Here is a 12,984-nt window from a genome sequence, read left to right on the forward strand (position 1 = left end):
AATGGATGGAGAATGCACAAGCGGAAAAGAGGACAAACAACTTGATATTATTATTCAGCTTCATTTCCCAATCCCACGTCATACTTTTGTACCCCTTTAGTGTGGAATGACCCACAAACAAGCAAAATAAATAGTACCAGCACTGAACTTAAAGTACTGTTTCAAGCAGATGTTATGGTTTATTCTGTGTGCTTTTGCCTGTCTGTCTGTCTGTCTGTCTGTGTCAGAATTTCACTTAGATTTGAAGTGTTTTATATATTTCCAAATGTGCTTGTAGACTTCTTCATGTTTATTCATTAACTTGTGACTTTTATTTACACAGGGCCATGGATTTCTTTGCCAACATGTAAATAACCTACTATTTTGTTTAGCAATACAGGACTGACAGGAGCAGTAGAATTCTCTTCCTTTATAGCATGTAATGCCTTTTGTGTTGAATTGAATAAGCTTATCCAAGCCTTCCTCAATCTTTGTGTTTGAATTCCTTGAGGTTGTAAATGAATGAAGTGGAATGTTAGGTATCAGGTTTGGTTTGCAGTGATTGCTGGTATAAGAGAGATTTTTGGGTGTGCCACGGCAGAGCACATTTGATTTTTGATAGACGTGGATGTCATGCATTGATCCTCTGAGCCGCGCGCTTTTCACAAGCCGGTATAGCTGCTAAATTTGCAGCAACTTGCAGAAGCAGATATTACAGACTGCTTAAGGGCAAATATTGGTGTGAAGCTGAGACCAACAGCGGCTGGATCAGCGAATCCAAGATCGTGAATGACAAGGAAACCGTAAGTTATGTTTATTTAATTATCAAGGAGGTTGTGGTTTCTTTTTAGTTATTTAAAATGTATCATTGCAGTAAATAATGACCAGTGCCACCTTGAGAAAGTTTTGATGGAATAATTGACATTACTGATGAAGTTTTTTTTAACATATACGCAAGTGTGATTCTTTAAGTTAAAAGCCGATTTGTTGAAAAAAAGATTGGAGATTTTGAGGTATTATTGCCTGTATTTTTTGGCCAATCTTTTATTGAATTATTAGATGGCCCTTGGCCCAAGCTAGCCTGTAGCCTGAGGTGCATGCCAAATTGAGGTAGATGGTCAATGAGCCGGGATGCTTAAGACGTTGATTTATGTAGTAGCAACCATCGAGTTTGACGTACTAACGTGAGAGTCGCAGAGACGACAGAGGATGCCGGAAGGGCTGTCATCACTAGTGTTACACCACCGAGAGGCTGAAATCAGCAGGAGAACACCTAATTTTTAAAACACGGTGAACTGTATCATTCTTGTTTTTGCAATAACATTTAATTGTTATTGAGATCTATTAAGATAGATTTGTTTGATAATCTTGATTTGCAAGACATTCTTTTTTTGTGATTTATAAATCGAAGAGGTTTTATGTGGCCAAATCGACTGGAAATTGAATTTGGAAGTAGTTAACCGGTCATTGTTTTTTTTTTTAAATAAAATCTTTGGAAAACATCCAAAGTAAGTGTACATTGGTTTTTTTATGACTTAGTGGACAAACTTAGAAGTGGTTTCGAATGTATCCACACCTAGAGTTCTTTTATTAGTTTAATTTGTTCAGAAAGTACAAACAGAGATTCCTTTAATTACTATTTTTTTTGGTTGAGTTGTGTTTCAAATTAAGAGTTTAAAACTGAGAAGAAAGAATACTTAGTTTATTTTGTGAGACACTTTTGTTGTGTTCCGCATTAATCATGCATTTTATGACTTAAGAGAAATTAATAATCCTCTTTATGACTTAAGGAGAAATATTGTAAATACTGCAAGAAGAAGTGGACTTATAAATTAAATTGTAAATAATAATTGTGTAAATAGAACTGATCTTGTCCATTGTTGTGATTATTTTGTGTTTGCAATCTAATCATTTTATCTTTCCAGCCAGTCCCTAAAACAAAAGAGTAACTGTGACAGTCTGATTGATGTCCTTTTTTTGGGGGGGGGGGAGGGGAGGGGGAATCGTGATTTGTTAGCCTTTGTTTTTCTTTTCCTTTTTAATATGTTCGTTAGCTTGTTTGTTTTGTTCTGTGTGCTTGTATCTGTCTGTCTGTTTGTCGTCCTTTGTTGTTTCTGTGTGTAGTGCAAAAGTTGTACTGTTCTAGTTGGAGAGCTTCTCGAAAAGCTTTTATTAAACTTTTAGGCAATCCATCAGACCTGCATACGGTACAATTTAATGTTTGATATTTTTTAATGTTTTTGTTTTATAGTTTCTTGTAACTTCCCCATTTGGGGTTTTTGCTTTTGATCTCCTTTGTCGTTCTTGCAAGTTTTAGGCAATAGGTCTCGTTCAAATGACATCATTTCCTACAGACCATCCACGTGCATCGGCATTTTGAGTGTCAACTTGCATAACGCGCATCGGCTGCATCATATTTCGAACACATTTCGAGCAACAAGCGCCCGTGTTTAGAACATTTTGAACACTGCGCAATGCGTGCTTGATTGCGTAAAATACGCGGTTGCAGTTCTCCTACAGAGATGGCCGTCAGTGAGCGAGCCCTATTGAATTATGTTACATAATATTTTTGACCGCGAAATGATCTTTAACATAACAATGTAATAAAAACTAGAACGGTGAAGCCATAATGGCTCGCTGTAGAAGGTGGAAAGGGAGGCTGAAGGTAGGGTTGGGGATGGGCATGGTGGATGGGGATCAGGATTCACGATGATGTGACAAGGTGTCACGTATGTTCATCCCTTCCCTTAGTTTGTGCGCCAGTGACTGTCGAAATGGCAGAGGAAAGACACACCAATTTTCATCTGAAAACATCCTGTTCATTTTGCTAGATTAAGTGAGAAACATTCCACTGGATGAAATTAAATGAGTTTCTTTTGTTTTATTCGCCATATTTTTGTGGTAAAAATTCGACATTTTTCTTCGTTTTTCGCTTTCCATTGCCATGCAATCATCAGCAAAAAGGGCCAACTAAAGTTGGGATTTTTTAAATGTTCTCCAGTTTCCCCAAACATGCCACTTATCACAGCATATGAATGAGATATGAAAAAAATATTATTACAGGATTAATGAGTTATTCAGGCATGCAACTGGAAAGTCACAAATAAAAGACGAAATTCAAATCTTTCCAAGACTTTGTACAGTGTTTTTCTATTTTCTATGGCACACAGCTGATCCGAGGAAAAGTTGCATGCCTGGTTATTGGGAATGGGTTTGGGTTCTGACCGTATGAACCATGCACCGTCAAATACGATGTCACCATGCAAGGAAGGCCATGTTGGGTCGTCCACATGGAGCACTGGCCCGGCTTGCGCAACGAGGAAAATCACGCTGCCGTATATGGGTCACCAGAAAAATGTGTACACGTCGGCGGATACGTCCTTCTTTCTTGAGCTGTCCTATTCGCAATAACTTGGAAATGGTATAATTATTTTCATCTATTCTTTATCTACATGGCAATGTCTTTCACTTTTCCAGGAAAATTAGAGAAATATTTTTATAATTGGATTGATACACACATGGTTAGAAGAATTTTGGGGGAAAGGATTTTTTTTCTCTTAAATTTTTTTTTTTTTTCAGAATATTTTTTTTTACATTTGGACAATCTCAGCTCATAGCATAAGTGCACTGGCATGAACATACGTGGTGTAGAGGTTAGTTTTATTAAATGCCAACATAAAAAGTCAAAAAATGTCCTTACATGGGTGTACATGTACATATACGACACCACCCCTGCCCTGTTTCAATTGTTTCCTCACACATAATTTGAATACATTTTGTATGAAAGTTGTTAAAGGTATCAGACATTTTCATACACTTCATAACAAGGTATTATTGACTAGTCACTGATATTAGTGAACAACATTCAACAAGATGAACATTATGAAGATTGAGCCACATCCAGTTACTTTTGTAAACTTTTCCTGAGTCAAACGTCCCACTGCGGACACAGGTTAAGATTTTACCCGTTCTGTTTTTACCATCAACTTCGTAAATCTGAAAGCAAATGAGTCCATTATGAACACGGCTTTTTACTGCTCCATTGTACTTTATTCCTTTTAAGAAATAGGCCCTCCAAAAATGATCATGTAACATTCTGGTAATGAAAACAATTCAAAGAATTGGTTGCATTCAAACCATTTATGCTAAAACTATTTTCAAAGTGAATGCAGGGTGTTGTCTTAGTTCACACTGAAGTAATGTAGATTTCTTACCTCAGATATCTTCTCAAACTTGTCACACGATTCTTGTTGTTTCATCTCAGCTTGCTGCACATCCTTGTTCTTTGCTCGTGCTTTCTCTAATGCTTTGTTTGCAGACTGATAGTCAACAAGTGCACGCATCCTGCGGTACAACAGATCCTTTACACAAAGAATAATCATTTATCAGTCTAAAAGTTGATTTATCCAACATTTCCTGGACACATTGAATGTCACATAAAACTTGATACTATATTATCAGGAAGCTGAAATCAGGAATTTGGAATGTTTCATTGGCCCAATGAGCAGGGGGTAATAATGCTGCAGCACCTTGAGCACCTGTCCAGGTGGATATGTGCACTTTAGAAATAGTCACTATAATTAGCTGTTTTGGTGACACACCAAAACAGCTCTTGTTTTAGTTAAGATTTTTTTTTTAGCTGCTTCAGCGTACACACCAAAACAGCTATTGTTTTCGTTAAGATTTTTGGGGCTTTTCTGCAAAGTGTGGAAAAGCCTTTCTTTCTGTTCTGAATATTTTTTCTTTCTTCTTCTTCCTTTTTGTCGGAAAAAAATCCCATAGACTTTGTAAAAAAAAATTCCGGCCTTCACTTTTGCCATTCATCCTTGTCATACATCCTTTAAAGTTACCATAGGCATAGTCCCTATAGCAAGGATGTGTCCCGAAGAGTGACGTCATGGTGACGTCACCATGGGGTCGCGTGACCTCACTTTAAAGATTTCTAGATTTAATCTTTGAAAATCAATATAAAAGCAAACATGAGGGACCTGAACTTGATTTTTGCGGGAACTGATATAATAATCCAGGGTCTTCTTTTAGTGTGTGTGAAGTCACGTGACCCTTTTTCCAGCCCAAACCTGAAGTGGCTTATAATTCAAAACTGGAAAAAGATGTGAACTCGCTTTCAACGATGTTAGTCTGTGTTAGGTTGTCGTTTCCAAACAAATTACAGGTTTGCAAAAAAATTACTACCAGTAGGTTGAAAAATGTTTAAAATGCATTTTGAGTTGATGTCTGTGGCAAATTTTGTAGTAATCGCTTAAAAATTAGTATATATGATGGCCTAATGCAGACAACACTTGCGAGCAAAAAATAATTAATGTCATCATCAGACCGGAAGTTAGAATGAAAAAACGAGAGATCTATGTGTCTTTGAAAACAGCACATAAGGCTTTTCCGCTTATTCTATTTTGTATGACTTTATGCTTTTTTGCCAATGTGGAGTCATGTAAATTATATTTTTGGTTCAAAGTTCATAAAAAGTTATATTGAGCTAGTATAGCCAACAGATATAAAATGTATGAAATTAGTTGATGGCATCATGTTGACAACACTTTGGATTTGGCATTTGATGACGTCACATGCCCTAATATTTTTTTGCAAAAATCATGAAAAATTAACCGATGACGTCATGGTGACGTCTTTTCAGAATTTGTATACTGGTACCATTTTCTAGCTATCCACTAATTTTCATGACGATCGGACCTTCCCTTATATGTGTTTTAAAAAATCGCATTTTTGATGACGTCATGATGACGTCACACATTTTTCAAAATTTTGTGCATATATCTATTACCTAACAAACATAATACGAGAAGAATTTTGAATTTTGCATGTTGCGTTCGTGAGATACGGCTTAAAGGTCCAAAATGCCAAAAATTCATATAAAAACACACGATGACATCATGATGATGTCACATAAATTTTTGCCTAAAACGCATCCCGGTCTACTCACATACCAAGTTTCAACCCAATCGGACTTACAGTTCTCTAGATATAGGACTTTACAATATGCACATTTAGGATGACGTCACGTGATCAATGATGACGTCATCATGAGGTCACCTCAATTTTCATCTGTAACACATCCCGATCTACCTACATACCGAGTTTCAACCCAATCGGACTGACAGTTCTATAGATGTAGGACTTTGTAATGTCCACATGAATGATGACATCATGTGACCCATGGTGACGTCATCATGACGTCAATCTTCGGGACACATCTTTCCTATAGGAACTATGCCTATGCTGACTTTGAATAATGTATGACAAAGATTAATGCCAAAAGTGGAGGCCAGAAAAGACGTGCTCAAAGTCAATGGACTTTGAGATGGAACAAAAAGAAGAAGAAGAAGAAAGAAATATGAGATCTATGTCTGTTTGCAACAGAACATAGGGCTTTTTCGCATTATGCTTTTTATCAATAACACGTCCCAGACTATGCATGTACAATGTTTCAAAGTATACGGTACAATACTTTTTAAAATTTAGCATGTGGCGTCTGTGAGATATATAAATTGCCAAAAGAAATACATCCATATTAAATCAGACGTGTCGGACTACCTTCGTACATGTGCATGTGTCATTCTTGAGATATGGCTTAAAGGTCCAAAAATCAACTAAAATCACATGATGACGTCATCCTCAATATTCACCTATAACACATCCAGCCGGTCTACCTGCATACAAAGTTTCAACCCAATCCGACTGACAGTTCTGTAGATATAGGACTTTGTAATATGCACATGAATGATGACGTCACATGACCCATGATGACGTCATCATGACGTCAATCTTCGGGACATATCTTTGCTATAGGGACTATGCCTATGCTGACTTTGAATACTGTATGATAAAGATTAATGCCAAAAGTGGAGGCCAGAAAAGACGTGCACAGAGTCAATGGACTTTGAGATGAAACAAAAAGAAGAAGAAGAAGACGAGAGATCTATGTCTGTTTGCAAGAGAACATAGGGCTTTTCCGCATTATAATTGTTTTTTTAACAATAACACATCCCTGACTATGCATGTACAATGTTTTGATTGAATCAGACTTGGCTTGAACAGGTTCCTGTATTGAAAGAAAATGTGACAATTGTAAATTTATCGAAATATTTTTCCTCGAACATTTTTTGTCTGTATGATCGAAAACACAAAGTATAGTATACAGATACATGTATACATGTGTTGTACAGTCTAATTGCACCATTTGTTGTCTAGTTTTCAAGCGAATTTTCCAAAACTAAACCAACTGTCTTAATAAAAAGCACACATTCATAGCTGGATATCCCATCTATAAATAAAGACAATTGGGAAACAAAACGTACATAAAAAAGGAATTTAACATGAAACAAATTGACATGACATGAAACAAATTAGCATTCTCAAAACGAGCCACACCCCCCCCCCTGAAATTATGTGTTCGTACGTGCATGATGATTTGCTGTACACCGCCGTCCGCCCGCGTACAAGCTAAAAGAAAAGGCAGAAAACCTACGAAAATGTCGCCACAAGGACTGGCACAAACTATTCAAACGAAAGCTCGTTGCTTTCTTTATCGATGTGTGGTGATCATTTTTTTGTCCTTATCTAGTCAAGTCACGGCGAAGGAACTAAAAAAAGAACAACCAAATTCATCCTCAAAATCGCACCCCAACTTCTAATGAAACAAATTCTGCCAAAATATACTGAATCTATTTCTGAATCCACATATCATTCAGAAAAAAAAGGTTCGCTTTCAACTTAATACCATGCATGCCATCTTCAAGAACCGCTACTTCTTTTGTAAATGTGTAGTTCATATAAACAGAGCTGTCGAACACTCCGGCCGATTCGTGACAAAGCCCTGCAGATAAAGGTCAGGATTTGACCTCAGCAACGCGTGCGCTGCGGGCTGATTGACATACCATGTATGTGCATATGTACAACGCACGTGCATGTACATTGTGGACATCCTGAGCATGTTTTAAAGCAGAGGTATTGCCAACCTGAAGTTTTAAGCGTGTGCAGGGCATGTCCAAGTTGCTTATTGCCTCAAAACTTCGAAATGTTTTAGACCTACCCTTAAATCGACAATTAAAGTAAAAATCAATATAAAAACTGTCATGGTTGATTTTTTAGGAATTTTCAAAGGAAAAAAGGTCTTTTCATTATAACTTCCGGTATGATGACGTCATCATTTTTTTTCGTGCACAGGTGTTGTCTGCATTGAGGTCATCATATACACCAATTTTGAAGCTATTACCGCAAACTTCGTCACAGACATCCACTGAAAATTCATTTTACACTTTTTTCAACCTACCCGTAAAGGGCGCTCTAACATGCGCTCTAAGGTGTCGGGTTATGTCACATTAAAGATGAATTTTTTCCCAATATGTTTTGTGCAAATTTTAAAACACTCCAGTCTGGCACCTTCGTAAATCCGATCGACTTTAGACTTGATACATACTTAGACCGCCACCCACAGATGGTCCTAGAAGAAATCCAAAATGTTTTGTACACGCTTTAAACACGCTACTTTTGCACTTTTGTAAATGTGATTAATGCTAGACTTGGTACACACTTAATCTACCACGTAGATTATGTCACATTAAAGATGCATTCTTCCCCCTATTGGTTTTGTACATGTTTTTCTTCAAACCATCCATTTTTGCACTTCTATGTGTCTGACTGACTTAACACTTGTCGGACACTAAGACCAGCAACCGTAGATGGTCCCCAATGAATTCCTAACAATGACGTCAACATGTGTCACGTGACATGACATTTAATGTGCATTTTTTTTTTCAAACAGCTATAACTTCGATAAGTCTGATTGGGTTAAAACTTTAATAGTATGCACATTCACAGGGATATGTTATATATGGAAATTGAAGTGACGTCATTATCAAATGTCAAGTGACGTCCCTTAAAGGGGCATTTTATTCTTTTATAGGCCTATATCTACAAAACTATAATAAGAGGTTGTAACTTGACATATGCTGTTATAGATGACATTTGTAGTGACGTCACTTATTGTTCATCACGTGCACAGAGTATTTCAAATATCCGAAACAGCTTGTGTTTGTCCACAAACACATTTCTTGTTTTCGTGAAGATTTTTTTCTTTCTTTTTTGAAGGGCTTTTCCACAAAGTGCGAAAAGCCGTTGTTTTTGTGCTTTTTTTTTTTGGCTTTTCCGCAAAGTTGCGGAAAAGCCTTTGTTTTTGTTCTGATTTTTTTTCTTTCTTTTTCTTTTTGTTCCACCCCAATTCCCATAGACTTTGTACACGTTTTTTAACCGCGGCATTTTGAACCTTAAACAAACTTGTATTCCAATGAAACCTAACCTATGTGAAGACCCCATAGTGAGTATGTGTCCCGAAGAGTGACGTCATGATTACGTCATCATGGGTCACGTGACGTCATCTTAAACATGCAAACTTTAAGACCCTATATCTAAAGAACCATAAGTCCGATTGGGTTGAAACTCGGTATGTAGGTAGGCCGAGATGTGATATAGGTCAAAATTGAGGTGATGTCATCATGACGTCATCGTGTGATTTTATATCGATTTTTGAAGTTTTGGACCTTTAAGCCAATATGCTAAATTCAAAATTCTTTTTGTATTATGTTTGTTAGGTAACAGGTACATTCACAAAATTGTGAAAATTATGTGACATCATTATGACGTCATCAAAAATGCAATTTTTCAAAACACATATAAAGGAATGTCCAATCGTCATGAAACTTGCTGGGTGGGTAGATAATAGTACTAGTACACAAAATCTGAAATGACGTAACAATGACGTCATCGGTAGACTTTTTACGATTTTTAAAATATTAACAATTTTATTCTGCTTACAAATTTAACACTTTAATTCATCCGATTGGCTTCAAACATGCTAAATTCAAAATTCTTTTTGTATTAGGTTTGTTATGTATAGGCATCTGCACATTTTTTTTGAAAAATGTGTGACGTCACAATGACGTCATCAAAAATGCGATTTTTAAAAACACTTATAAGGGTAAGTCCGATTGTCTTGAAACTTGGTGGGTAGGTAGATAGTTTTAATAGTATGCAAAATCTGAAGTGACGTCATGGTGTCGTTGTCAACTTTTTTTTACATTTTCTTCTAATACAAAATTTGACAAAGTATTTTTTAAAAAGTATTTCTTTACATGTATTATTTAAAAAATGCGGAAAAGCCTGTGTCCTGTTCATCGAACAGGCATAGCTCTAGTTTTTCTTTTTTCTTCTTTTTGTCACCTAAATGCCATAGACTTTGTACACGTTTTTTCTCAGTGCCACTTTTGGCATTAATCTTTGTCATACATCATTCAAAGTTTCCACAGGCATAGCCCCTATGGCAAAGTTGTGTCCCGAAGAGTGACGTCATGGTGTCGTCTTCATGGGTCACGTGACACCATTTTAAATGTGCATATTGTAAAGTGCTTTATCTACAGAACTGTAAGTCTGATTGGGTTGAAACTTGGTATGTAGATAGACCGGGATGTATTATAGGCAAAAATTGAGTTGACGTCATCATGACATCATCGTGTGATTTTGTATGAATTTTTGGATATTTGGACCTAAGCCATATCTCAAGAACGCAACATGCAAAATTCAAAATTCTTTTCGTACTTTGTTTGTTAGGTAATAGGTATTGGCACAAAATTTTGAAAAATGTGTGACGTCACAATGACGTCATCAAAAATGCAATTTGTAAAAACACATAATAAGGGAAAGTGCGATCGTCATGAAAATTAGTGGATAGCTAGATAATGGTACTAGTATGCAAATTCCGAAAAGACGTCACCATGACGTTATTGGTTTATTTTTTTATGATATTTTCTCATATTTACAATTTTATCCCGCTTCCAAATTTAACACTTCCTTTCATTGGATTGACTTCAACCTTAGTACAAACCAAGACCACAATGCAAAAATGTGCATTGACAAGTGTTATCAAGATGATGTCATCGTAGGGCATGTGACATCTTCAAATAATTTCTACACATTTTATATCTGTTGGCTATACTAGCTCAATATAACTTTTTATGAACTTTGAACAAAAAATATAATTAAAATGACTGTACATTGGCAAAAACGCATTAAGTCATACAAAAAAATAAGCGGAAAAGCCCTATGTTCTGTTTTCAAACAGACATAGACCTCTAGTTTTTGGCTTTTCCGCAAAGTGCGGAAAAGCCTTTGTTTTTGTGCTGTTTTTTTTCTTCTTTCTTCTTCTTCTTCTTCTTCTTCTTCTAAGGCAAATTATGGAGGATACCAATGTATAATGAGGACACAAAAAAGCAAAATAGTACCCACCTTGTCTGTACAATTGAAGCTTGAAAAAAAAAAAAAGCCACCAAAAAAAAAAAAAGGCAAGGCAGCGTGAACAGAGCCTGATGTTGCACAGGAAATTTGTCTTTTTGCGATGCCAAACTCCTTCACGTGGCGATTTGTTTTATCCAGTTCACCAGGCATTAAGGACTTTCTGCCGAGTTGTATAACAAGGACAATAAAAAAATTGTGCCTGTTGGTATATGCAAATGTAAGGTTTAACAGGTAAGAGAGTCCCAAAAGTTGACTTGAAAACCAATATAAAATAAATCGTGAGAGACCGGAACTTGATTTTTGGGGGAATAGATCTCCATTTTATCTCGTGTGGGTCAAATCACGTGACTCTTCCTTCCGGTACAAATCGGAGGTTCCTTTTAATTTGAAATTCATTGAATGTAATTTTTTTATTGATTTTCGAAGTTTCAGCGTTATTTTCCAATGAAATACACTTTAAACTTCAAAATGATTTCCACACAATGAAACCACAGCCTGTGGTTAAACTGAGGTGCAGTCTTTGTTTCAGCTCTTGATTTGGTTATTTTACTCGGTTATTTTCTTTCGTACATGTACATCAAATTTTTTCGCTGTACACAACGAAACTACACATCGCATCTACAACCAAAGTTGTAGTCGAGGACTTTTTTCCGAGCACCAAGAACTGCCTTCTCAGCTTTGAAAATGAGTACAAGTACTTCCAAGTAGAAGTACAGGTCACCGAGTACGAGTACAAGTACCAGTATGAGAACAGACGACATATTTCGTGATTTTTGTCACGAACAAGTTACAACTTGGGTACAAAAGTGCCACAAATTCTTCACAGGCCGACAATTTTTTTACTAATGAGGTCTTCCAAACGGGTAAAGCCATAAGCAGAGCCAGTCTTCTATACACGCTGATATGTAAAAAAAAACACACACACACCAGTGCCACCCACATGCTAACTAAGCGGTTAGTCCGCTATCAATGCCTTAAAACTAGCAAATAAAAGTAATATTTTGCTCAGCTTGTTTCACGAGATGTATGCATGTGCTCCCATTTTCTCACGGATGATGCTGCACATGCACACTACCCCCATGGGCTAGTTTCATGATTGCTACATAAAGCACACCCGTAGTAGACCAGCGCATGGGAAATGTGTGCAATAGTCTATGATGTATGCTATTTAACCTGTGCATGAAACCTAATGCGTTCTTGGCAAACAGCAAAACTAGCGGCTGACACGTGATGGTGAATTGACCACTGAAAAATTGGCCGTTGATTATGAATATGTATGAGTATAGAATACAAATGATACAGTACCTTTGCTGCAGCAGAATCTCTCATATAGTAGCGTAGAAGATCAGAAAGTTTAAGGTCTTCATCTGACGCCACCCTTGTCTCAAGTTTCTAGTTGATCAAATAGAAATCGCATCCATAATTATGCATATATGTTTTCACGACAAGGCATAAAAAATGACAGGTTGAACGGCCAAACAAATTTTGTACAAATGTACAAATTTAGTTTTACTGTCATGTTAGTGACATGACATCACTTCTATTTACTCCAACCATGCAAACAGGTTAGGCAGGTTTATCAACCCTAACCCTACCTCCTGCAGGATGATTCACAGGAATTGGGTATGACTGATGAAGGTAGAGACATGGCGTTGGGGCTTGAGAAACCTGCAAACTTTTCTT

General features: G+C 36.7%; 1 protein-coding gene and 1 long non-coding RNA gene across 2 annotated transcripts in view; one reads left to right on the forward strand and one right to left on the reverse strand.

The window, feature by feature from the left end:
• The first annotated feature begins 448 nt into the window (after positions 1 to 448).
• Positions 449 to 1,843, forward strand: LOC119743371. Its single transcript, XR_005273007.1, has 2 exons — positions 449 to 782; positions 1,039 to 1,843. It is a non-coding gene; the product is annotated as an uncharacterized LOC119743371 (long non-coding RNA).
• A 2,369-nt stretch (positions 1,844 to 4,212) lies between these two features.
• LOC119743378 (sorting nexin-6-like) overlaps positions 4,213 to 12,984 on the reverse strand; it is a gene marked incomplete at its 3' end in the record, with an annotated part of 177,042 nt that continues 168,270 nt past the window's right edge. Inside the window, 2 exon segments of the mRNA XM_038219769.1 lie at positions 4,213 to 4,340; positions 12,607 to 12,693. Coding sequence (XP_038075697.1) covers positions 4,213 to 4,340; positions 12,607 to 12,693 — 215 coding nt within the window.

This window comes from Patiria miniata, unplaced genomic scaffold, assembly GCF_015706575.1.
Source record: "Patiria miniata isolate m_02_andy unplaced genomic scaffold, ASM1570657v1 HiC_scaffold_11, whole genome shotgun sequence".
NCBI classification, from domain to species: Eukaryota; Metazoa; Echinodermata; class Asteroidea; order Valvatida; family Asterinidae; genus Patiria; species Patiria miniata.